Source organism: Hyaena hyaena, unplaced genomic scaffold, assembly GCF_003009895.1.
Source record: "Hyaena hyaena isolate Hyena2069 unplaced genomic scaffold, ASM300989v1 scaffold_103, whole genome shotgun sequence".
In the NCBI taxonomy this organism is placed as follows: Eukaryota; Metazoa; Chordata; class Mammalia; order Carnivora; family Hyaenidae; genus Hyaena; species Hyaena hyaena.
The window spans coordinates 757,724-783,697 of NW_024080735.1; the positions used below are offsets into that span (position 1 = coordinate 757,724).

The 25,974-nt window shown below is 47.8% G+C and overlaps 1 protein-coding gene across 6 annotated transcripts in view; it reads left to right on the forward strand.

The window, feature by feature from the left end:
* Window positions 1–25,974, forward strand: part of DISP1 (dispatched RND transporter family member 1) — a 145,590-nt gene that overhangs the window by 83,887 nt on the left and 35,729 nt on the right. For all 6 annotated transcript variants that reach the window (XM_039235833.1, XM_039235827.1, XM_039235832.1 and 3 more), the window contains one exon: window positions 10,985–11,444. In XM_039235833.1, the coding sequence (XP_039091764.1) occupies window positions 11,002–11,444 (443 nt within the window). In that variant the 5' untranslated portion in view covers window positions 10,985–11,001. The remainder of the gene's footprint in view (window positions 1–10,984; window positions 11,445–25,974) is intronic.

Genomic DNA, 25,974 nt, shown 5'->3' on the forward strand with positions numbered 1-25,974 from the left:
TTCAAGAATTTCCTCACATTCTTTCGCCTCCGACAATGTGGGAGTAGAACTCCCTTGGTTTGATTTATCCCAGAGACGTGTTTTCCCTGGGTTTCTGAGATGTGTGAGGTGTCAACACTGTCCTGGTGTCCTCAGGCCTCCCGGTGGTGTGCTGGGTGCGTCAGGCAAGGTTTCTGCTAAGGGGGGCCGGGGGTGCAGGCGGGCTGCTCCACTGTGAGGTTGCCTGTTTTGCCATCTTATTTGAGGCAGTGGTTTCAGAGGAAATCTTAGGGCCTGAACATGGACCTGTCCCATCGGGAGGGTCCCACTTGTCACTGGAGCCTCGTGGAATTCTCACTTGGCTGGATGTGAGGGGGGAGATACAGGCCTGGGCTCTGAAGGCGTCTGAGCCACAGATTGGAGGGTTTAAGATGCTTAACATCCCATCAGAAATCTTTTTCTTTTCTTTCTTCCTTCCTTCCTTCCTTCCCTCCTTCCTTCCTTCCTTCCTTTCTTTCCTTTCTCTGAAGGCGTCTGAGCCACAGATTGGAGGGTTTAAGATGCTTAACATCCCATCAGAAATCTTTTTCTTTTCTTTCTTTCTTTCACATGCTCTTTTAATATAGGGGCTTGGGACTTCATTTCAGAGATTGACAAGGGGTCAGAGGACCTAATTTTTCTTGAGGGTTAAATAAACTCATTAGTTAGATTGGCTGGATCCTAACCTTAGTCACAGGATCTGGAGGTAACTGTGATGCCTAGTTCCACTTTCTCACATTGACCCATGTGACTGTCTCACTGAGGCTCTCTCCCTACTGCACCGTCACCCCCACGCTTATAACTTCAAAAATAACTCCTTTCGTTGTTACTAAGAGAAGTAAAGACCATTGAAACACTCTGAAGCTTGTTTGACATGAGGGACCAGTTCCAGATGCTGTTGAGGACGCAGCACCATTTTGCATGTTAAGCAGTGTTTTCCGAAAGTTGAATACTTTTTTTGCTTGCTGTTATAACTTGATCGGCATTAATTATACAAAGTCTGAATCTGAAAGTCTCAGCCCTAGCCACACTTTGGGATCATCTGAGGAGCTTTTAAAATATGCTGATGACCCACAGTCAATTACAACATGAATTAAATCAGAACCGCTGGGGCCACGGCCCTGGGTCTGTAAGGCGTTTGTATTACTCAAGTGGTTTAATGTGCAGAAGAGGTGGAGACCCTGGAATAGACCCGTAACTTTGTGAACACTTGTATTTCTATTTTTTTTAATGTTTTTGATTTATTTCTGAGAGAGAGACAGAGTGAGCAGGGGAGGGTCAGAGAGAGAGGGAGACACAGAATCTGAAGCAGGCTCCAGGCTCTGAGCTGTCAGCACAGAGCCTGACGTGGGGCTTGAACCCACGAACCGTGAGCTCATGACCTGAACCAAAGTCAAACGCTTAACCGACTGAGCCACCCAGGTGCCCCTGAACACATGTATTTCTTACATTCCCTGCACCACTTGCAGCATGGCCTGGGGGAACTGAACATCTTGGCTTGGCTCCTAGGTTACGGTGACCACTTACTGGAGGGCTTTCCAGAAATTTTTTGAAAGACAATTGGTTGATGCGAATATATAGAAAACCCCTCTGGGTTTATTTTGCATATTCTTAGTTACACCAGTGAGTTCATCTGACTTTGAAACTCAAAGGTACAAGCAGTCTCTGTTTCTTAGGGCCATGGGTGGGTGTGTGTGGTGAGGGTCAGGAGACGTGGCGGTTATGGTGCGGGCTGAAAATGTTTGTGGATGAACTCAGAAAACACATGTCTGGAAAGTGTCCTAATAACCTCAGCACAGCAATAGTGTTCTTGAGATACAGATTTAGGAACGTAAGTGTTTATGGTAATAAGGTGTTCTTGGCTCTCATTTATCCCAGACTGTAGAAGATAAGCTTCATTTTACATTTCTCCTCCCAGGTAGGCCTGTTGTCAAAGGCACAGGGGACATAGAACAAAGGAGAACAATGAGATTGGAAAGCACTGTCACTTGCCCACTTGTGCTTTGACAGCCAGCCCCCCCATCTGGCAATAGGACTGCTTTCTGCATTCAGGGCTTTCAGATTTGCTCTCACACCGTAAGATCTTCCTGAGTTCCTTAATTTGTATAGGTCCTTGTTGTAAATCTGGGAGGGAAAATTATGAGGCTGATTTCCCCCCATATCATTAAGCTATTTGTAAATACCATGAACAGCTTTTGTAAAACCGAAACACTTAACATTTACAGTTTATGGATGTACAGTCTATCAGTGTAGAGTGTGGGTAGGTTATATAAACAAGATTTCATTTTCTTTTTTTTTTTTTAATGTTTTATTTATTTCTAGGAGAGAGAGAGAGACAGAGTGAGCAGAGGAGGGTCAGAGAGAGAGGGAGACACAGAATCTGAAGACAGGCTCCAGGCTCTGAGCTGGCAGTCAGCAGAGCCCGGCGCGGGGCTCGAACCCACGAACCGCGAGATCATGACCTAAGCGAAAGTCGGACGCTTAACCGACTAAGCCACCCAGGCGCCCCACAAGATTTCATTTTCAAAGGTGGTGTTTGTTAACATAAGTCACAACCACCTGCTTGGTAATATAGATTTAATAGACCAAGAGTTGCACTCTTCACTGTAAAAGAATAGTGACCTGGGACTCAGATTTGCCAGGACTCAGTCACTGAGCTTCTTCAAGGTGTGGGGAGAGCACACCGGTGCCCCCCGGGCACTTTGGAGCACAGTCTCTGTGGACAGGCGCTTGGGTGTTTGCCACTGTTTCTCTGGGAGGTGATGAGCAAGAGAACAATAGCAATGCTACCTTATTTTTGTAGAATTCTTTGTAACGTGCAAAATTCCCATAAGTGATTAAGTACAGGGCTCCTGGGTGGCTCAGTCGGTTAAGCGTCTGACTTCCGCTCAGGTCTTGATCTCACGGTTCGTGGTGTCAGGCCCCGCATTGGGCTCTGTGCAGACAGCTCAGAGCCTGGAGCCTGCTTCAGATTCTGTCTCCCTCTCTCTCTGACCCTCCCCTCCTCATGCTGTCTCTCTCTCAGAAATAAATAAAAAAACATTTAAAAAATTAAGTGCAGATACTGCTAAGCATTCTTATTGAAAGAGTTTATTGGTAGAAAATTCATGAACTCAAACAAAAATAAGACAATTCAATTTGTCTCAGAAGGAGAGATCATATTTCCTTACATAAGATCCATCTTTTTAGTTCCTTAAAACTGGTTCTTTGACTAAAGATACAGATTTTGCTGTCAGGTCACGGTTATGTTTTGAAATCGTCCAAACACTACATGTCCACAGGGATCGGCTCCCTGGCTTGCTTTTCATGTTTGCATCACATGACACATGAGTGGAAGGCACTTCTGAACTCCCTGAAATAGGCCTCTGGCGCTCTTGGATGCTGAATTGTACCTTCCAAAACTATCTTGGGAAACACTGAATTCAGAGGCTAGTTTTCATGCAGATCTTCATACGGAATTGTGTATCAGTAGCCTCTGGCGGTCCTGTAAAAGCTCCTAGAACTTGTGCTGCCCTGGAGGCATGTTGGCATAGCTGAGAGCCTCACTTTTCAGAGGCAGACTGGTCTGAGGCTGAGTCCCAGTCCTGTGATTTAGATGAGTTAATATTTCAGTACTTTGACCCTCAGTTTTCTCTCTAATATCTACACAGAGATATTGGGAGGAAACTGCTTGACATAATGAGATGACAAAAAATAGTTTTAATAGCCCTTTAGAGGGGAAAAATATCCCTGGAGAGCAAACCTGGCCGGTGCCCTTCCACAGCCCTGCTGCAGACAAACTCTGCAGCAGCATTCCTTGTTAGCGCCTGGAGAAGCTACTTATCCTCTGGCCACAGCTCTGATATTAATAGGTCGGCTTGCTGCCAGTGATCAGAAATGAGGCCATTATTTGGGAGAAGCATCAAGCAATGTTAGAGGAACCATTTCATGTTTCAACAAATTTGGTAAATAATGGATACAAGTATTCCCCAGACCGGATGCCTTTAGACCTGGTGGGAAAAGGGGCCCCTGGTGTCTTTATCTGCCCATCTTCTAAATCTGGTACCATTTGAGAGAAAAAGCTCGTTTCACCCATTTAACTGGGCACAGGAATTTAATCCATATTTATGAGTTACACGAGAACAATTAAAATCTGATTGGTTGTTTCTGTGCACGTAACAGTTTATGGGTTATGAAACAAGCCATACTTATTCTTAGTTACCAACTAGAACGCCTACTGTTAAAATGTGTTACTTTTCTCTGCCCTAGTCAGAACAGCAGCCTTGATTTCTCTGTCTGTATCATTTACCCACTTGTTTGCTCCATGCTGCTTTAATTGTGCATATTTTGCCATAACTGAGGCCTAGATCTCTGGTAGCCTCTGCACCTGGTTTTGCTACATACGGCATCTCCCAGGGACCAGCCGTGTGGGCACGTGTTGAGAGCTGTGGCCTCACTCCAGATGGACGCTATCAGGATCCGCAATTTAGCAATATTCCCAAGTGATCCTTCTGTGTGAGAAGCCCTCGGTTAGAGTTTTGTGTTTTATTTAGTGAAAGTGCCATGGGGAGCATTACTCTTCTAAAATAGGTGACCACGGACAGCACGGGATTGCGCCCACGCTCCTGTCTCGCCACCCACTGGGACATTTGCTCCTCAGAATCTGATGCCTAGAACACATTATATGAGCTTGCAGAGTGTCATCAGGCTACCCGGCACTTGCCCCCCCCCCCCCCCCCCCCCCCCCCCCCCCCCCCCCGATCTGTGTGCATCCAGCTTTCTCTGTAGCAAAATAGAAGGGTGACACCTGCCATGCCATTGTGGGCATCAGGTCAGATGGGATCGTGTGTGTGAAAGTTTGGGGAAAAGCCGCACTCGCTCCGCCTGGTGGCCGTGGTGATGGCTGTGCCACATGGTCGCTGTGGTGATCGGAGCAGGTGCATGCGGGCTGTCCAGCGTTACAGTTAGATTCTGACTGGCAGCTTTTGGACCCTGCAAGCGGTGCTAACTTCCAGGTGCCAGCAGCTGCCACCAGTTTTCACAGCAGCTCTTGACATGTGTTTGTGCTCCGGTTGTCACCTCATAGCTTGATTGCATCCTTTATGACTGTGCTACTGAATATATTTGCACAACCGATCATACAGTAGTATATCCAATGAGATCCTGTTCTGTCTTTTAATACGGTCATTTATATCTATTATAAAAATATGTAATAGCATATGTCGTATTTAGTTCTCTTAGTGATATATGTCATGTGATTGTGTATCATGTTACTCTAAAGGTGCAAGTGTTCTGAGTCCCAGACCAGATGAAGGGGGTAACTGTGTGATCCCTGTAATCACATGAACTCCTACAACTCTTCTCTGCGTGGAAACACGACTGAAGGGTCTGTAGTGTCTGCCTGCGGCCGGTGGGGCCGGGACTCTTCCTTCATAGATGGCTTTGGCTGGACAAGTAAATGTATGTTTCCAGAAACCTGGCAGAGGTGATGAGATAAGATACATTGAAACCTTTTCCTGAATACTTTGTACTCATCTGTCTGTATTTACTCCTTAGCTTCGTTTTCATTTCTTGCGTTTTCATTTCTTGCTTTATCCAGTTATTCAGTATATCGTGTAGGGTGTTATTGTAAGAGTGCAGAAGGTAAACAATTTAAAATGCATCCAGTGAATGGAGGAGCCTGGGCGGCTTGGTCAATGGAGCGTCCGACTCTTGGTTTCAGCTCGGGTCAAGATCTCAGGGTTCTGGGATCAAGCCCTGCATTGAGCCCCGTGTTGGACTCTGTGCGAGCATGAGCCTGGTTGAGATTCTCTCTCTTTTCCCTCTGCCCCTTCCCTGCTCGTGTGCACCATCTCTCTCTAAATAAAAAATATAATAAGATAAAATAGATAAAATGCATCCAGTGAATAGATGTTTCGTTATCTTCTAAGGTAAAATAACTTTGTTTCCATTTTTACATTTTAATCATAACTACCTTTTATTCATTATTAGTGAGGGTTCTAGAAACTTTATGTGTTGTTTTATTAGTGTTTTACCACTATAAAGAAGACACACTTATCATAAAAGTTGTCTGTTGTACAGAAAGTGGAATGTGAAGTCTTCTCCACCTTCCAAAATTCCCAGTCCAGCTCTTCAGCAGAAAACAGGGTTGAGCATTTTCTTATGTCCTTCTAGAAACTATCTGTGTATCCTAACCACATGTGTATCTCTCCTCTTTTTTAATGAAATTGATAGATTCATACCATAAAGGCTGTTCTGTGGGTAGCTTTTACGTACACATAAAGATGTACTTTGGATTTCTTTCCACAGTATAGCCTGATCTAACTCATTCGTTTTTTATTGTGCAGAATGGGTGTATCTGGGTGACTCAGTCAACTGAGCATCCGGCTTCGGCTCAGATCATGATCTCGCAGTTTGTGGGTTCGAGCCCCACATTGGGCTCTGTGCTGACAGCTCAGAGCCTGGAGCCTGCTTCAGATTCTGTGTCTCCCTCTCTCTCTTCCTCTCCCTTGCTCATGCTCTGTCTCTCTCTGTCTCAAAAATAAATAAACTATAAAAAAAGTTTTATTGTGCAGAATGCCCAAGGTACAGATAATGACAGAATTTGAGTCTGTTACTGATGATATTTTAGATTATTTCCAGTTTTCACTGATAGAGACAGTGCTGCAGTCTGTAACGACCTTATCTGTACATCTGTCTTTACACATTGTTCAAGTATATCCAAAAAATATACTTGATCCTAGTACTATTGTGGGTCAAAGGATGAGGGTGTTTAAAATTCTCATTAGTAGCAGCACATTGCTCTCTTAGATGGGTGTGCTAATTTGCATTTCAAGTTTAACTCTAAGAAGAACCAAGGCTTAGGGACTGTAAGAGTGTAAACAATCTGACCCAGTTTCTCAAAGGTAGAAACTAGTAGAGTCAGGTTTCAAACATAGATCCACTCACACTTTTTCTTCTAAGCTACAGATGTCTTCAGCTGCCGTTTTAAAGCGTAATTTGGCTTTAAAGCCAGGAAGCATTATTCCTTATCTTTTTATATTCTTTTTTTTTTTAATGTTTTATTTATTATTTCTAGGAGAGAGAGAGACAGCGTGAGCAGGGGAGGGTCAGAGAGAGAGGGAGTCACAGACTCTGAAACAGGCTCCAGGCTCTGAGCTGGCAGTCAGCACAGAACCCGACGCGGGGCTCGAACCCACGAACCGCGAGATCATGACCTAAGTGAAAGTCGGACGCTTAACCGACTAAGCCACCCAGGCACCCCATATCTTTTTATATTCTTAATACTCAAGCTGTTATGATAATTTTTCCATTATAAATACCCAGCCCTTTATGGTTTTGTATATTGATTTTATATCCTGCAACTTTACCTAATTCATTTATTGTAACTTTTTTTTGGTGAAATCTTTCAGTTTTCTGTATATATCATGTAATCCATAAGTAGTGACAGTTAACTTCTGATTTGGATGCCTTTCTTTCCTTTTCTTTGCCTAATTGCTGTGGCCAGGACTTCCAAGACTGTGTTAGATAGAAGGGATGAGACTAGACTTCCTTTTTTTGTACCTGGTGAAGGAAAAGCTTTCAGCCTTTCATGGAGTATGATGTTAGCTGTGCGTCTGTCATATATGCCTTGTATTATGTTGAGATGTGTTCCCTTTATACCCACTTTCTTGAGAGTTTTTGTCCAAATGGATGTTGGATTTTGTCAAAACCCTTTCCTACATCTGCTGAGATGACTGTATGATTCTTACCCTTTGCCTGGATGGTGGTGGGTCATGTTGTCTGGCTTGTGAGTGTTGGACCACCCTTGTATCCCTGAAATAAATCCCACTGGATCATGATGTATGATCTTTTAGTGTGTTGTTGAATTCAGTTTATTAATATCTTATTGAAGATTTTTGTGTCCATGTTCGTCTGGGATATTGGTCTGTAATTCTCTTTCCTTACAGTGCCCTTGTCTGGTTTTACTGTTGGGATAATGCTGGCCCCATAAGATGAACTTGGACTTGTCCTACCTCTTCTAACCCCTTAATTATTTTCAAAACATTTTCATATGCTCATTGTGGTCCTAGGAGATGGACCTTGGTTACTATCCTGATTAATACATGTGAAGAACTGAGGCTCAAAGAAAAGAGAAATTAAAATTTAAAAAGTAATCAGAAGATAGTCCTTGATCAAACACCGTATCACCCCCAAACTGCCGATGCACGAAGACGTAAAGATGCTCGTAGAAAAGGTGAATTGAGGGCTGTGGGACTGGTGGCTTTGACTGTATCGATACAGGCATATTCTATTCATGAAATACAGGAAGACACACTAAAACAGGCTGTGGAGGGGGGGGCCCGCTGTCGCACCCCAAGCCGGTCCCTCAAGTTTCCTCTTGGCTGCCTCCATTTGCAACCCCGGGAAAGTGGACGATGACTACAGAGTCATTGTTCACAGGCATTCACTGTGTTTGACCCAACACTGGCTTTAAACTTCACCGGAATTACTGTTACTACCGCTTTTGTGATCTCGTGGCATTACACTTGTCACCATAGTGTCATCTTACTGTGTTGGCTCTTCTGTCCCATCAGCTTTCCTGTCACCTCTGTCTTCGGCTCAGACCAAGTTTTTTTCTCATCTGTCGCAGTTTTAAAGAAAGATCTTTCCCTGTATAGACATCGGGTTCGTCTTTGACTTCAGATTGAAACTTTGCTGTCTTCCTGACCACCTGAATTCCTATACAAATGCATCTACCAAACTTCGTTCATGGACATTTCTTAGAATAATTTCTTTTCTGGGGCGCCTGGGTGGCTTAGTCGGTTAAGCGTCCAACTTTCGCTTAGGTCATGATCTCGTGGTTTGTGGGTTCGAGCCCCGCGTCGGGCTCTGTGCTGACTGCCAGCTCAGAGCCTGGAGCCTATTTCAGAATATGAATCACTCTCTCTCTGACCCTCCCCTGCTCATGCTGTCTCTCTCTCTCTCTCTCCTAGAAATAAATAAAATATTTAAAAAAAAAAAAGAATAATTTCTTTTCTGTTTTTGCTTTTAATTATTTTTTACTTAAAATTCACAACTTATTTATAAAGTCAATTTGATTGTTCCTATTTTATGATTAAAGAGACTGAAGCATAGAATGCTCATATGACTTCCTTCAAATACAAGCCAGTCAGAGTTCAAATTATTCTTTACTTTCCACTGGTTCTTACTTCATCAGAAGAAGCCTTCAGGGATGCCTGGGGAGCTCACTCTGTTGAGTGTCCGACTTCAGCTTAGGTCATGATCTCATGATTTGTGGGTTCAAGCCCCACATTGGGCTCTGTGCTGACAGCTCAGAGCCTGGAGCCTGCTTTGGTTTCTGTTTCCCCTCTCTGCCCCTCCTCTGCTCATGCTCTGTCTCCCTCTCTCTCAAAAATAAACAAACATTTAAAAAAATTTTTTTAAAAGAAGTCTCCAGGTTAAGGACCAGGTTACATTCCAAAAATTTGTAAGTCAGTTATTTGGTGTTTGGACTGCATTTTACAAAAGTGGGGGCGGAGTGGAGATGTTCTAAGGGATGATTAGGCCCCTGGCTGCCCTACAGAAATCTATTTAGCTCTTATGTAAGTAGCAGATGATGCATTTGCAGCAAAAATAAGAGAAAATGATCGTTGTGATTCTTGTTACAAAGCTCTTTCTCAGGAGAAGCATCCAGTTACAAGACAGGGAAACAGGTGGAATCCGAGGGTCTGCAGGGACGTCAGGGCAAGGGGAGGGCTGTCACAGGCCATGACATTCTGTCTGAAGCCCAGTTTCTTGTTAAGCCTTGAGGATTCAGGTTGTTGTTAGATAGTTGGCTGTGACTAGCATCCGTAGGATTGATGGACAAATAGACTCTCTGAGGATAGTAACGAACCTGATGGTGAAAACAAACCAAAAAAACCAAAGAACTTGTCCCCTTGGATTCCCTTGTTGGGGAGGAGGGAGTTGTTGGGTCCCCAGCAGTGGGGGCAGCTGTGCCCAGTTCTGCAGAGCAGGGAAGGTCCCGGGTGGAGGGTTAGGAGCCGTGACTGCATGTGGAGTGTTTGTCCCAGGAATGTCTGGTTCCGGGAGCATGGATCTCACACAGCCAGGCCTCCATGCGCTCCGGCAGACAGACAAGCATCTAAGGTTTCAGTTGGCTTTGATAAAAGTCCAGCGCCCCTTCAACATCCTCTGATGTATGTCTTACTGTTCCTGGAATATTTGCATCAGCTTTTTTGTTGTTGTTATAGCAAACGGGGATACATTCTTCAGCAAAAGGAAACTGAGGTGACAGACCCTCCCTGAGGTGGCCTCGGGGTGAGACCATGAGATCATGACTTGAGCCAAAAGCTTAACCAGCTGAGCCACCCTGGCATACAGTGTTCTTAGGATTATTCAAATTATTTTAACCTGCACAGCTTACTGCCCTCAGGGTGGCGCTTTGGTTTGTCCATAACGCCTGCGGCATCACACCCATGCCTGGGGGAGGGTTCAGGGGCCATGTGGTTGCTCCTCTCTTCCCTCCTATACTGTTCTGACTGCTCCCGTGTACTTCCCGTGGGGACAGGGACGGGATGGGGACAGTACTGGGAGAGGATGGGGATAAGACTGGGTTGGGGACAGGGATGGGGATGAGGATGGGATGGAGATGAGAACTGGACAGCGATGGGACGGGGGTAGGGACAGGACTGAGATGGGGACGGATGGAGACAGGGACAGGGATGGGACTGGCACAGGACTGGGATGGGGAAGAGGACTGAACAGGGACAGGATGGGGACGGGGACAGGCCTGGGATGGGGCAGGACTGGAGGAGCAGTGGGTCTGAAAGCAGAGGTGGGAGGTGCAGTCGGGATGGGCTCTCCAGACACACAGAGCATCCCGGTCCCCGTGCAGATGGTGCTGTGTGTTACCCCCACTGTCTCCTCCCCATAGACAGCTTCCCGCCCTGACTGCCTGTCTGCCCTCCCGTCACTGGATGGTTTTCTGTCCTTTCTCTTGTAGGGCTGAGAAACTGGAGCATGGCCGTGAGCAGCGGGAACTGCGACTTTGTGGTTCTGAGCAGTGGCGGCCCTGGCGCCCTCACGACCTGCAACGGGGACCTCGCTGCCTGCCAGCTGTCCCCCGCAGAAGCACCCGGAACAAAAGTGAGCGTAAACGGATGCCCTCGGGTGAACGGTGCAGTGAAGTCATCCCTTCTGGCCACCGACAGCCCGCAGCGAGTCCCCGCCATGTGCCGCTGCCCCGTGTGCCCATCCTGTCCCCCGGAGCCCCAGCCTGACCCTGGCCCGGCCCCCTGCTGCCCGCGGCCATGCTCCGACTTCCCGGCACCCCTCTGTCCACACCGCGCACCCGCCTACCCACCCGCCTGCTGCCTGCAGCCCCCGGCCTGCTTCTGCCCACACCGCCCATGGCCTGGCCGCCTCCCGCACCAGCCCGCGCCGCAGTGCACAGTCAGCGCCAGGTGAGTGTCCGGCTCTGCACTCAAGGGGAAACTGTCAGAGGAGGGGACCAACTGTCAGAGCTGAGATAAGCTCCTGATTCCGTCTGCCCAGTCCCACCCAGACCCTTCCTCCCTCCCCGCTGGTGAGGCCGTTCCATGGCCCCCGTGGCCTTGGCTTCCAGAGGTCAGTCAAGCTTGTACCGTTCACCATTTCTGCTACCTTGTGGAGGACACATTTGAGATGTGACTGCCCACACACGAGTCTTGATAGTGACCAGCCTTTATGACAAAGGAGCAGGAAACCACCGGCTTCCTGCGGCGTGTAGGGTCAGACCTCCCAAGTGCGTGTAACCCAAGGTGTGCAGCACAGAGCCTTGGACACTGCGCGGCGGGAACCATTTTGGGGTCTGGCAGACTGAAAAGCCGCAGCCGTCTGGGTCCTCGCCGGCTCCCACCATTCCTGGCACGTGGTTCCTGACCTCGGGCATCGCGGGTGGCGACGTCAGCGGGTCTGATGAAACACTACGCCCTCCCAGTGACCAGGCACCCCCTCCCATTTGCAGGCGAGCAGGGCTGCAGGAGCAGGAGCGCGCTCTCCTTTCCCGCTGCGTGTCCAGTTCAGCTGTCGGAGGTGCAGCGGCCTGGCACGCAGGCTGGCCAGCACCGACCCTGCGTGGTCTGCATCTTGGCCCACGAGGCACGTGCCTTTCTGGGGCAACTGGGAAAGGCCTCTCCTGCTGCCGTGTTGAGACCACATGTTGGTTTTGCCTGCTCAGAGGCTCGTGGGATTGGAATTCTGCAAGGGTTTCACATCGGGCAGTTTCAGCTCAGTGTAGTGTTCCTGAGACCCACCAAAGTGCTAAGTGCCTTAGTTTCCTTTTCTGTTGCTGACCGCTATCCACTGTCCATGTGTGACAAATGCACTTTTACTTAAAGAGTCAGTACAGACTTCCAGTCATAAGTCCTGAGGGTCTAATATACGGCATGCTGACTATGGCTGATAACACTGTATTATATACTTGATTTTTGTGGTTTTTTAAAATTTTTTAATGTTTTATTTATTTCTGAGGGAGAGACAGTGTGAGCACAGGGGAGGGTCAGAGAGAGAGAGGGAGACACAGAATTAGAAGCAGGCTCCAGGCTCTGAGCTGTCAGCACGGAGCCCGATGCGGGGCTCGAACCCATGAACTGTGAGATCATGACCTGAGCCGAAGCCGGATGCTTAACTCACTGAGCCACCCAGGCGCCCCAATTTTTTATTTTATTTTTTTTATTTTTAGAGATTTTATTTTTAAGTAATTTATTTTTAAGTAATCTCTACCCCCAATGTAGGGCTCATACTCAAAACCCTCAAGATCAAGAGTCATACGCTCCCCCGACTGAGCCAGCCAGGTGCCCGTGTATCGTATATTTGAAAGTTGCTAATAGAGTAGAGCTTAAAAATTCTGATGGCAAGGAAAACTTTCTGTGACTGTATGTGGTGACAGATGATAACTAGGTTTTTGGGGGGTGCTAATTTCACAATGTATACAAATATCAAATTAGGTTGTGCCCCGAAACTAATATATTGCTATTTGTCAATTATACCTAAGTAAAAATGAGAGTCAGATCCCAATGGGGATCAAGTAATAAATACTTTTCACCTTTATCGGGTTCTGGTTCCTGTTGACGTTACCTGGTTTCAGTGTTTTAAAAAGAGGGGAGAGAGAGATGGGGAGAGTCCACAGGGCTCGGCCTGGGGAACATTGCTCGTGTTCCTGCAGTTTCTATACACACTGTCCACATCCCGGGTGAGGGGCCTACAGACAGGGGTAGGGGACACTTGCCAAAGCCATTTCCCGGGGGGCGGGGGGGGTGGCTCTTGGAAGCCATTTCCCAGACACGTCCTGCCAGCATCGTGTTGTGTGACCAGCTTTCCACTTTGAGTTAATCGATGTAAGTAGGTGACTTTGAAGTTATATGGTCGTTGATATTGATGCTTTAGAACCAGCAGTTATGTGGTTGCATGGTGTAAGGGGAAACAGTTCTACATTTGAAGCTGACCCCTCCTTTAAAAAACTTCACAAAATATTAAAGCTACGGGCAGGGAACCAATCTTGTAATATGGAAGGTGCACAATGTTGTCAGGACTCAGCATTTCTCAAAAACCTATTTTTAAAGGGAGGGGAGTTCTATGTACATGGAACTTTAAGTAGAATGGCGTTAAACACAGATAAAAATGCCATATTTGTCCATCAAGAAAAGTTACAGAACGAAGTGTGGGCTATTATGTGGGATATTTTTCATGTTTAGAATTTTTTTCTCAAGAACTTGACCCTTTTGATCCACTACTTATCACCGACATAGATTCTTTCAAGGATGCCTGCGAAGGAGGGGTTCTGTTTCCAGTTGTGTCTGGGACACACTTTACTGTAAGATGTGTGGTGCTGAAGCTCCTGCCTTGTTTCGTACACTTGCTAATTTATATTATCAGTTTTTACTGGGTACTCCCATGTGCCAGGCATAGAAGATGTCATTCTAAATAAGGGGAGATGGTTTTGCCTCACAGAGCCGTAGGTGGTGGAAAGGGAAAGGAAAGCAGGGACACACTGGCAGCTGCGATATTGTGAGGCGCGGATGGCGTGCAAACACAGACACAGTTTGTCCGTGACTTGCCCAAAGCTCAGAGCCCCGCCGCTGCCGCAAGCAATGTGCCTGGAGCCAGGAGGACGGAGCGTGGGGCGAGAGGGGAGGGGCCCGACCCTGACCCCAGGGTTCCTGTAGAGCACAGGAGGGCGATCTCTGGACCTTGTCCTGAGCCTAGGGGTGGGTGTCTTGGATTTTTGTGCGTGCATACATCTTTTATTGCAGAAAAATATACCCACCGTCCAATTGGCCACTGTGGCCACTTTAATGGGCACTGTTCAGTAGCAGCAAGTTACATCCATGCTGCTGTGAAATCACCACCACCATCCGCCTCCAGAACATTCAGCACCTTCCCAAACTGAAACTCCGTGCCCACGGAGCACTGTCTCCGCCTGGTCGCTCCCCGGCTCCCACCGTCCCATTGCCCGTCCTTGGCGCGGACAGCTCTCGGCACCTCGTATGCGGATCGCACAATGTTTGTCCTTCTGTGACCGATTCACTCCTTGTGGTGTTTTCAGGGCTCCTCTGGGTTGGAGCGTGTGTCAGACGTGCACACGTGTGTGCCCATGCGTCTGGTGGTGAGGACACACATCTGGTGATGGACACCTGGGATAATTCCACCTGTTTTCTCCTGCAAATAATGCTGCTGTGGGTTTGGGTGTGCATACACCTCTTTGAATTCCTGCTTCTCATTCTCTGGGGCACATTCCCAGAAGCGGAGTTGCCAGATCCAATGATAATTCTGTTCTTAGTGTTTTGAGGAAACACCAAACTCTTCCCTCAGCTGCTGTGCTATTCTGTTCCCGCCAGCAGCGCACACCCTTGACAACATGTTATTTCACAGTAGCTGTCCTAACGGGGGTGATATTGTGGGGTTTTAAGCATAAAAGATACACAATCACAATTGCGTCTTGGAGAAGGCTATCACCTGCATTGTGGGGGGTGGGCCGGCATGGATGGGACGCCACCGGCATGGACTGACATGGGCCCGCACTGTCGCGGACGGGGGACCACCAGAATGTTCGTTGCAGGATTTCAGGTGAAAGATGGCAGGATTTAGAGAAAATTTCAGCTAGCAGGGCTTACAAGAGAGAATCTACTGGATGTGGAGGCAGGAAGGGAAGAAGAATCGTGGCTGGTGCTCAGTTCCCTGGCTGGAGCAGCTGGGTGGGCGGGTGGTGAGACCCTTCACCGCAGCAGGAGCTCCTGGAAGCAGGCAGAGCTGAGGCGCGTTGGCAGCACCGAGAGAGGTGCTCGGGGTGACGCTCCTCCCCCACTGAGGCAGCAGCACTGCTGGGGGCTGTCTTCAGAGGAAGACCAAAGCCCTTGGACCAGGCTCAGTGCGTACGTACTTGCCTAGTTGTGCTCCAGGCAAGGTGCTGACAAGGTGTGGACAGAGGTGCCATGTCTCTTGAGCCCGGGAGACGCCCGTGAAGCGAGTGTAGGTGCAGCTGTAGCTTCTGCGTCGGAGGCAGTGTGTGTAGGACGTCCTCACTGGGAAATCCTGAAAACGAGGCTGCCACGTGGTGCCCTGCTGCCTTCCCTTGTCCCCTGCCCGACACGGGAAACCTGCTGGAACAGCGGCTGGTCTGTACCGTGAACTTGCACTCGGAACCTCTTCCTTTTCCTTCTGTGCTTTATTGCGTGTTGCCTTTTTATCGATAATCTCAAATAGTCTGTGATGACTCAGTTAATGTGTAGGTTGTATCGTGACTTGGTGAGGGTGTACATGCTTGCAGGGCCTCGCAGGGGTCCTGGAGGCTGCGCCCCTGCAGGAGAAGGGCGTGCACACAGAAGTCACACATGCTGTCTGCACCCAGGCCACAGATGGGCCCGCCTGGTGGGTGTTTTGTTTTTTGGAGTTTTATTTGTTCATGACACATTTAAACCAGAGAGAATGTTTTCAAGAGTGAGTCAGGTAGAAACTGTAATTTTGTCCTGGCCCGTTTGCAGTTGTCTCCTTCTTCACCTTCTGCTGTAAATGGTAGGTTCTGTTCTATCCTTTCTTGGCTCTTTAGGCTCAGCACTTCTTTCTAAAGATTCATTTGATCAGTCACCTGATGGGCTTTGTTGCTTTATGAATGACCTGTTGCTGTTTTGATTGATAAAATCACTGCCAGGATCACAGTATATCCTATCTTAATCCCATTTATCACCAAATACTAAGTAGCTTACGTAGATTCTTCATTTGTAGATTCCCATTGTCATACCCACAGTCTGCCCCTTCATTCACGTGTCTGATGGGGAACACCCAGGAATTGAGAAAGGCCGGAAGTAGGTCTTCCTACCAAGAGGCAAGGCCTCCACCCAGCTGGGCATCAGAATCACAATAAACAAGTATGATGATAATGATGTTTCCTTTGCACTAGAGAAAAATACACAACTCTAGGCCTTCAGAGGAGGGCAGGGGGCCTGTGGGTTGACGGGGTGAGGGCTTGCATGGCCTGGAAGGGTGGCCGTCCAGGCCGTGGTGTCGGGACTGGAGGGAAGGGCCGAGGGGAACGCGTGCAAACCTGAAGCATGTTTGAGGACGAGTAAAGGGAATGGGTGGCCGGGGCAGAGGGGTCGTGTGCGTGGTGACATGAGGGCAGCCCCTGCCGGGACATCAGGAGCATGGCCTGGCCCTCTGTTCTTTCTCCTCTGAGGCCTAGAAAATGTCTCTCTGGAACTTGTCACACTGCTCAGGTTGAAGCAAGTCTGGAATTGCTCGTGTGGGATCTTTGTTGCTGTTCGGAAACGGAAGGATAGTGGTGTTAGGACACGATTAATGAGGAGTTGTGCATCCACAAAGAGGAGATGGATTCCTAATCCAGACTGCTTACCTTGTACTTTGGTCCTCGCACAGACCTGTTCTTGGCTGTGGCAGAGGGCTCCATGGATGCTTGGCCTGTCGCAGACTCTGCTTTGTGGCCACATGCAGCTTCGCCTCCCTGGTTTCGTGGGCAGATGGTGGCGTGAGAGTGGTCTAGGCATGAGAGGCCCGGAGGCCTGAGAGTCTAGGCACAGAGGAGACTGTCCCTCTTGTATGTTGTGCCGTGGGACATGTGTGCCCATGACTTTCCCAGTTTCTGGCCCCTCTCTCCGAGGTTTTCTGTTTGTTCTCCTCAGTTATTTCAACTCCTTTTTCTTAAAAAAGTAGGAAATGAGAATTCGTGTTATGTTAAAAGAGAATCTACCACCTGAAGTCTTGCTCCTTCGTGTACGGTGTCTTGGCATCCAGGGGCCAGGCTACGGCTGCGAGCATCGCTTCCCAAACTGTCTTCCTTGTATGCACATGCTCTGCAGCACCTCCCCCCCCTTCCCCCTTTCCTGACCCTGGGCAGTCGAGTGATTTCTGTTCAGCTGGGAAATGGGAGACAGAAATCACTCGGAACACTTATACCATGTGGCATGAATCTGGCATTGACACCCCAGAGACTGCGATTTGCTCAAACCACTAGACTCAAACCTGTGGTTCTTCTAAGATGAGCAGTGAGTGGAAAAGTTATTATTCAGCAAGTATTTATGAGTACTTAGTGCTAAGTGCTGAAAACCGGTAAAAACTGCATGGTCCTCTCCTCAGAGGTGCAAGGTGCTGTGGAAGGGGAGAACCCTGGGCAGACTCTGGACAGGTCATCCACTGTGTTCTCTGAGCTACAGAAGTTAAGCATCATGTATCTGTTCATGTGTTAATGCAGAAAGAGAGCCAGACTCTAGCTTTATGAATTCTGCCCTCCTGTTCTCTCTTACCAACCAAAGGTTACTACTAGCTGCAGAGTCCTGAGCCTTTATTTATGGATATGACTGTGGGACCGCAGGCAGCAGAAAGGAGCGGTCACGCTGCATTCTTAGGGCGTGTGCTGTTCACAGGATCCAGCAGACTTCAGATTTCGGTTCTTCAGTCTACTGGGCACCGTTCATGTGCTTGGGATGCACAGGTGCCACTGGCCCCATCCTGCCACGTCATGCTGGCAGGAAGTCTTCCTGGACAAGGCTGTTCCTCAGCGACGTGGAGGAACGGCAGCAGTTGACGTTTCGTCCATGTAACTCTAGCTAATCAGGGTCTGACTGCCTGTGTCTTGTGTAGCAGAGAAATGTCAGATGGTCTGAGGGATGAAAGGGAACAACCAATAGCAGGTCAGTGTCTCCCAGAGGCCCCAGTTAAGTCCCGCAGAAGCCACTGGCACGTTCTGGAGATCGGTCTGGAGGCAAAGGTATCAGTGTATTTATTCTGTAGCTGCCTGGGCTCTTCGTCAGCAGACCTGGTAACGTGAAGACAGAGTATTTCTCCACCGTGGGGACGCAGCCTGCGGAGGTGCCACTGGCACCACGTCATGACCGTGTTTTCCTGCCGCCTTCGTCTCATGCTGCCCGGGTCTGCGAGGCGAGCATGGCTTCCCAGGACTGCACCGGTCCTCACCCCTCCACAGCTGTCCTCACCCCTCCACAGCCGTCCTCTCCCCTCCACAGCCGTCCTCTCCCCTCCACAGCTGTCCTCTCCCCTCCACAGCTGTCCTCACCCCTCCACAGCTGTCCTCTCCCCTCCACAGCTCTCCTCTCCCGTCCTCTCCCCTCCACAGCCGTCCTCACCCCTCCACAGCCGTCCTCTCCCCTCCACAGCTGTCCTCTCCCCTCCACAGCTCTCCTCTCCCGTCCTCACCCCTCCACACCCGTCCTCACCCCTCCACACCCATCTTCACCCCTCCACAACAGTGTTCCCCCGTCCTCACCCATCCACACCCGTCCTCAGCTGCCCTCACCTGTCAGTCCTGACGTACCACATGCCGGCTTCGTGTCCTGGGTAATTCCACCTGCTTAGCCGTAGTTTCCCTTTGCACAGCGCCTGGAGCCAGTCTTCCTGTTCTTCTTCGTTTCTTTTGTTGTCTCCTCCAGTACGGTTGCTATTGTTGTTCACTTTGTCAGCATCATTTCAGAAATCAAACTGTGACTGAATCCGGGTTGAAATAAATACATGATCTGTTACTTTTCACTCTGATCTGTATAAATCGAGCACTGTATCCTGCCAACCCCACCCCTGCACCCCAAGAATGGTTACTCATTTGCTGTGTGGACAAGGAGACAATTGTTGAGAATAAGGGACCCCTCCTGCCCCAGAGCCCCGGACCTGCTCTCCTGACTCTAGCATAGAATCGGAGTCCGTGGTTAATTTTAGAAGTCTGGTAAGATTCAATCTTGATTTCACTGAAACCAGGGTTTATTTTTACATTCCTTAAAGTAGTCAGAGTTAAGTTTTAAAAGAGGATAACGTTTGTAAAATCTAAAATGTTCCGAGCTTGCTTGCCAAAGTCTGTCATTTGGCACTCAGATGGTGCGAAGGCCTATTTTATAGTATGACTTCCTTTAGGGACTTGTGTGCATTATAAATGAACAGATCCCACAGGGTGCCGTGTGCTCTGGAATGCACACTTCAGAATTTGGACCTTGGTCATCTTTTACTTTCACAGTAAATGTCAGCAAACAATGCTCCCTGTGTTTCATAAAATTAACATAGCATTTTGGAATGTTCTTTCTCCACCCCCTTTCCGTATCGCTGTGAGTTGTTTGGCAGATACCAGAGAGTGCAGGAAAAAAAATGGTTCAAATTTTCTCCTTTTCCTTTTGGCTAAGGAAAATTTAAAGAAAGGTAAGTTATTTGGCCAACAGTAAACCCTAACAAAAGGCATCGTTACGGATCAGTTAGGTCTCATTTTCAGTAAAACCATGATTGTTTGTCGGCTGCACCTTGTTGTGGGATAGAGATGATGGGTGCAGAAACATGTGCTCTCTGAGCACGGGGCAGAGTTTAGAGGGTCACATGAATCCCAGAGAGGGACACAGAGGCACAGGGCCCACAGCCCGGAATGCGGGAGCTGGAGGCTGGAGGAGGGAAGAGGGAGGGGGCTGCCCGGAATGCGGGAGCTGGAGGCTGGAGGAGGGAAGAGGGAGGGGGAGCCCCGTGTGGGGCAGCACGTAGCCTCCTTCATTTGGAAAAAGCCTGAAGGATGCCTCACAGCACATTGTGCCTGGTGCATGCATCTCACGGGCCCTGGAACACTGCACCCTGAGGTTATTAAATGCTGGATGCCCAATGTTGTGTAGCCACAAAAGAACTTACTATCTAAATACGCACACACAGCAGTTAATTCTTCTCACACCTTTGATCTGTTGATCTTTCTCTGGGCGTGTTGAGCCATTCTCTGGTATGACTGTGTATCTCCAGGGCCTAGCAAGCTGCTTGGCACTTAGTAAATACTCAGAAGTTAATTGTTGAATGAACTAATAAATAATTGAACACCCACCAAGTCCTTCTTATGCAGAGTTTAATTTTATGATGTGATAATTTGATAATGAAAGTCAGGAACCATTGGTTTAATGTAATAAAGATATTTCCCAGATGGTGGGAGAAGACTCAGAAGGTTTTGTTTCCCTAAAAACACTCTTATTTCTGTGATTTGAGTGCATTTGAGGGGAGGATATACCACCTTCTGTTCTTTAAGTCTCCCCCCAAATTCATTGGTTTCTGACTTTTAAAAAAAATCATAAGACTCATTCATATAGAGTGAAGGGAGGCCATGTAGAGAGCCGGCTCCTCACAGAGCACCCAGGCTGCTTTCATACTTGACTGTGGGACCCCTTTGAGAAAGTCAGGTGGGGCCAGGAGCCTGTGCCCAGGGGGCTGGGGGGTGACAGCCAGGAATAACCTTTCTGTCTGCACCGCCCCGGCCACCTCCAGGTTATTTGCACGTCTTGTAAGAGTGACTTTATGGGCAATTGGCAGATCATGAAACTGGTAGATGAACCACAAACCCCTGAATAAGAATGCGGGCTTTTCTTAGTTCATGCATATTTCATGAGTGTGGGAAACGGGACCAAATGAGAGGATCCAGGCCAGATTCGATACCTTATTCTGTGTGGATTTGCTGAGTTAGGCGGCTCAGCTCCATCAGTGTCTTTGCCCATTTGATTGGTGCAGGGTTTGAGATTCAGGCTCGATGCTGCAGAAATATGAGCGGTCTGCTGTTTCTGAGAGCTGTTTTGTGTGTCAAGTAAGAAGCAAGGGTGGACAGTTAGCACATTCATTCCTGCAGACCCTGTTTGTATGTCTGTGGTCTGCTGGGCCTCTCCATGGCTCCGGGTTCCTGTGCGCGCTCCCCACCCTCCTTGGCCTCGCGTTGGGGTCCCGGTGCGGGAGGGAGTGTATTTTGGGGGAGAAAGAAGAGTATCAGGGAAGAAGAATCTTCCAGCCTGGGCCAGAATGAGGTTACAGGTCTCACTCAGTGAGATTACTGTAACAGATCATTCAGTTCAGCAGTTTAAATAGAAATACGGTTAATGATGGACTGTGTCTCTGTTTTTGCTTATATATAATTGAGACTTAGATAATCTTCATGGTCCCAGCCAACACTAAATATTCTGGGTCTTTATTTTTTTGGGTATTAGCCTGGGACGTTTTAGTTGCAGCCATTGGCCACCAAATGACTACCAGAAAATAAAACTACTTTATTGTAAAGCAGTCCCTAGGAGAGATGCATTTAATTGTATTATTTGATTGTTAAAATGCCCCCCTCTGACACGGGCGGTAAACCCTACATTGAGCTCCACATTGTAATGGGTTTGTTTTTTTTTCCTGGTTTTACTTTCTTACTCTACCCTTCTTCTCCCAAAGCACGTTATGTGCTAGCGGCTTTAGTGTCTGGCAAGTGTTTTGGCTTGAGAATTTGAGACCTCGTTCCAGCATTCCATGCTCTTAAGTTAGTTAAGTGTAATAAGATTTTTCTGGCTTTCTGTGAGCTTTTCTTGGATCTCTTATTTGTGATTATGATTCACGTCTTATTAAGAAAAATATATTCTATACTCTTCTTTAGCGTCTTTGGTGCAGGGCTCCCAGTGGTAGTCTGGCATGAAAAGGCTTGAGTTTAAGGGCAAGTGCTTTATAATTTAGTGTAACTTTAAATGTAACACATGGGGCTGTTTGCTTTATAACCTCCAACTAAACCCCTCAGGTGTAGCTTCACAGGCTGAGGAAGAATGTTTTCTTTTAACTAAAGCTGCGTTTCAGCTATTTACAACTATTTTTAATTAACTGAGTGTCCTTTTCAGTGGTCTAATGTCAGGTCCTTTTTGAAAACAGAAAGCATTCTTGGATTCCTCTTTTGGGATGTGCATTGCATGGGACCAGAGCCCTGTAGTATTGTGACCTTAGTCACAGCCCCTCCCCTCCCCCATACAAGTGGCAGAGAGAAAATGGGCTTGAAAACGAAATTTCCCATGCCTGCTTCCCTCACTTTGGGGAGCAGCTCGGGAGTTGCCTTCTCACTATTTAACTTGCGGTGCCTCAGGAAGAGATAATTCATTAGTAACAGAAGAGGGAGTGACGCCTCTGCTTCGTCCTCACCCAGTTTTGTGTAACACAGTTCCTTTCTTTTTACTGAAATAATGGGGAGAAAACAGCATCATTTCTTGCTTGCTTCTTAGGCCCAGGCACTAGTAATAAAAGAGAAATTTCTTTTTGACTTAAATTGGAACACGAGCTGTTACGTGAAAGTCTGGTTGGTTCTAGCTTTACAGGGCTTTGAGTCTGAGTGGGACAGAGGGTCATGTGTATTATGCACAAAATACACTTTTCTCTGGGAACATCATGTAGAAATGCCTCCAGGGTCACCAGGCTCAGCTGCTGGTGGAGGCCGTTGTTTTCCCTCCTCCTCATCCCCACTCAACAGACGTCCCTAGGTGTCACGTGTTTTTCTTTGGCCAGCAAGTTTTGGTTAAGTTGGCATGGGGAGTTTTAAATATGCTTAAAACGCACATTTCTGTCATTGTATGTGCTGCATCTTTTATTGCATCTCTACAAAATTTCTTTTTAAGTTTTTTTAATGTTCATTCATCTTTTGAGAGACAGAGAGCAAGCAGAGGAGGGGCAGAGAGAGAGGGAGACACAGAACCTGATTCAGGCTCCAGGCTCCAGGCTTCGAGCTGTCAGCACAGAGCCTGATGTGGGGCTCGAACTCATAAACTGTGATATCATGACCTGAGCTGAAGTCCCACGCTTAACTGACTGAGCCCCCCCCCAGACAATCCCATCTCTGCAAAATTCTTAGTGTCTCCAGGGGAAAGCTGCAAATATGTAACAGCTAAGAGATTTTCTCAGTGATCAGTAGCCACCCAATGCTCCCCTGGGCCTAAAAGTGGGTAGGAATGGAAGATAGCAAGGGAGATTCACCCAGAGGATTGCCCAGAATCCATAGACATTTTTTGCTGTTTGTCCATTTCAAAAAGCATGTTTTATTTTCTCTTTATTTTCATGCTTTATTTCTGATGTTTCCCATCAGCTCTGAAGAGAATATAAACTTGTATGCTGAAAGTGTAGGCGTTACTTATTGAAGGTAGAACTGGTCATCATTAGATGTCTAGTTATATATAACCCAGATGTAAATTCAGCATGTTTTAAATATGATTTTAGTGTCACATAGTTTACAAGCTAAATAATTTATTTTTCATCAGTTGAAATAATTACCCTAAGACATTCTGTTTAAAAATCATGATATAAAGGAAAAGCAGTTCTTTATCATTGTGAATTAATTCTCAGAAATGTAGAGTATGCTCATGTGCCTTCTGCATGTGGCACCTGGGTGTGCAGATGGGAAGAGATGAGATGTCCCCTCCTCTCACCTCTGCACGTGGGCTTTGAGTGGAAGTGTGATCAGCTGCTAACAGCTTCTGCGTTCATGACGTACTTGACTGTCTGATCATGTGCACAATTAAGAATTTTTAGTTTTGGGATGCCTGGGTGGCTTAGTCGGTTGAGCGTCCGACTTTTGCTTAGGTCATGATCTCGCAGTTCATGGGTTTGAGCCCCGCGTCGGGCTCTGTGCTGACTGCCAGCTCAGAGCCTGGAGTCTGTTTCGGAGTCTGTGACTCCCTGTCTCTGTGACCCTCCCCTGTTCACGCTGTCTCTCTCTCTCTCTCTCCAAGAAATAAATTAAAAAAAAAAAAAAAAAGAATTTTTAGTTTTCCATGGGCCTCCTGGGGGGCTCAGTCAGTTGGGCAACCAACTTCAGCTCAGGTTATGATCTCACGGTTTGTGGGTTTGAGCCACGCATCAGGCTCTGTGCTGACAGCTTGGAGCCTGGAACCTGCTTCAAATTCTGCATCTCCTTCTCTCTCCTCCCATCCCCCACTCATGTTCTGTCTCTCTCTCCCTCAAAAATAAACATTAAAAAAATAAAAAAAGAATATTTAATTTTCCATTGGTATTGCAATTTAGTTATAAAACATGTAAGTGATTCTTTATTCTGCTGCCACATGAATATCTCCTTTATGTAATTTCATAACAAAATGATCTTTTTAAGAATTTTAATAAGAAGTTTTATCACTACTATAGTATTCTAAAGTATTCCAAAATAGTAAATGGATGCATGATTAAAATTCTTTCAGAATTATAAAATGGAACTTGGTTGTGCATTGTACCTGTGTCTTTGGTGAAGAAAATGGATTTTCATGGTGAGAAGTCTCCAGTCTGTAGTAGCAGTATTAATGGTTTTATTGAACCCTTCCTGTATACCAGACACTGTGCTACATTTCACGCGGCTCTCTGATTTAATCTTGAAAACAGTCCAGAGAATCCAGAGCTATTACCCGTCTCCATTTACAGATGGAGAAGCCATGGTTGGAAAGAATGAAGCACCATTTATGAGAATAGGTGGTTAAAAGTGGGGGGGACTGAGGATGGGGACTAGTCTCGGAGCAGATCTTTTCACTCTTGCCCCAAGCTTCTCCCACATCAGATCCCCTCCCCGCTGTGCTGCTCCCACATCAGATCCCCTCCAGCCCTGCTCTGCTCCCACATCAGATCCCCTCCAACCCTGTTCTGCTCCCACATCAGATCTCCTCCCCCTGTGCTGCCCACATCAGATCCCCTCCCCCTGTGCTGCTCCCACATCAGATCCCCTCCCCCCCTGCTCTGCTCCCACATCAGATCCCCTCCAACCCTGCTCTGCTCCCACATCAGATCCCCTCCAACCCTGCTCTGCTCCCACATCAGATCCCCTCCCCCCTGCTCTGCTCCCACATCAGATCCCCTCCTTCCTTCTCCGCTCCCACATCAGATCCCCTCCAACCCTGCTCTGCTCCCACATCAGATCCCCTCCAACCCTGCTCTGCTCCCACATCAGATCCCCTCCCCCCTTCTCTGCTCCCACATCAGATCCCCTCCTTCCTTCTCCGCTCCCACATCAGATCCCCTCCAACCCTGCTCTACTCCCACATCAGATCCCCTCCAACCCTCCTCTGCTCCCACATCAGATCCCCTCCCCCCTGCTCTGCTCCCACATCAGATCCCCTCCCCCCTGCTCTGCTCCCACATCAGATCCCCTCCTTCCTTCTCCGCTCCCACATCAGATCCCCTCCAACCCTGCTCTACTCCCACATCAGATCCCCTCCAACCCTCCTCTGCTCCCACATCAGATCCCCTCCCCCCTGCTCTGCTCCCACATCAGATCCCCTCTCCCCTGCTCTGCTCCCACATCAGATCCCCTCCAACCCTGCTCTGCTCTCACATCAGATCCCATCTCCCCTCTGCTGCTCCCACATCAGATATCCTTCCCTCTTTGGTGCTCCTGCATCAGAGAATGTTCTTTAGTGTCAGCTTGCTGCGTGCAGGCACCATGTGGGGCTGCTCTGGAGAGCACACATCACACAAAGGGTCTGACAAACAGACTATGGGCCTGGAGCTGCAGGAGGCATTTGCAGGCTGGGAGGCAGCCTCCTCATGCCTCAGCGCAGACCGTGGGAGATTCCTGCTGATTTCCCCACTGTCTGTGCCATTGTTCACTGCACTTAAGCACACAGGGTGGCTGCAGACACAAGTGCTGATAAGTAGATCTTCAAGACTTACAGGTAATGTACCCTTCCTAAGGAATGTCCTGACGGGATCCCCTGCTTTAGATGT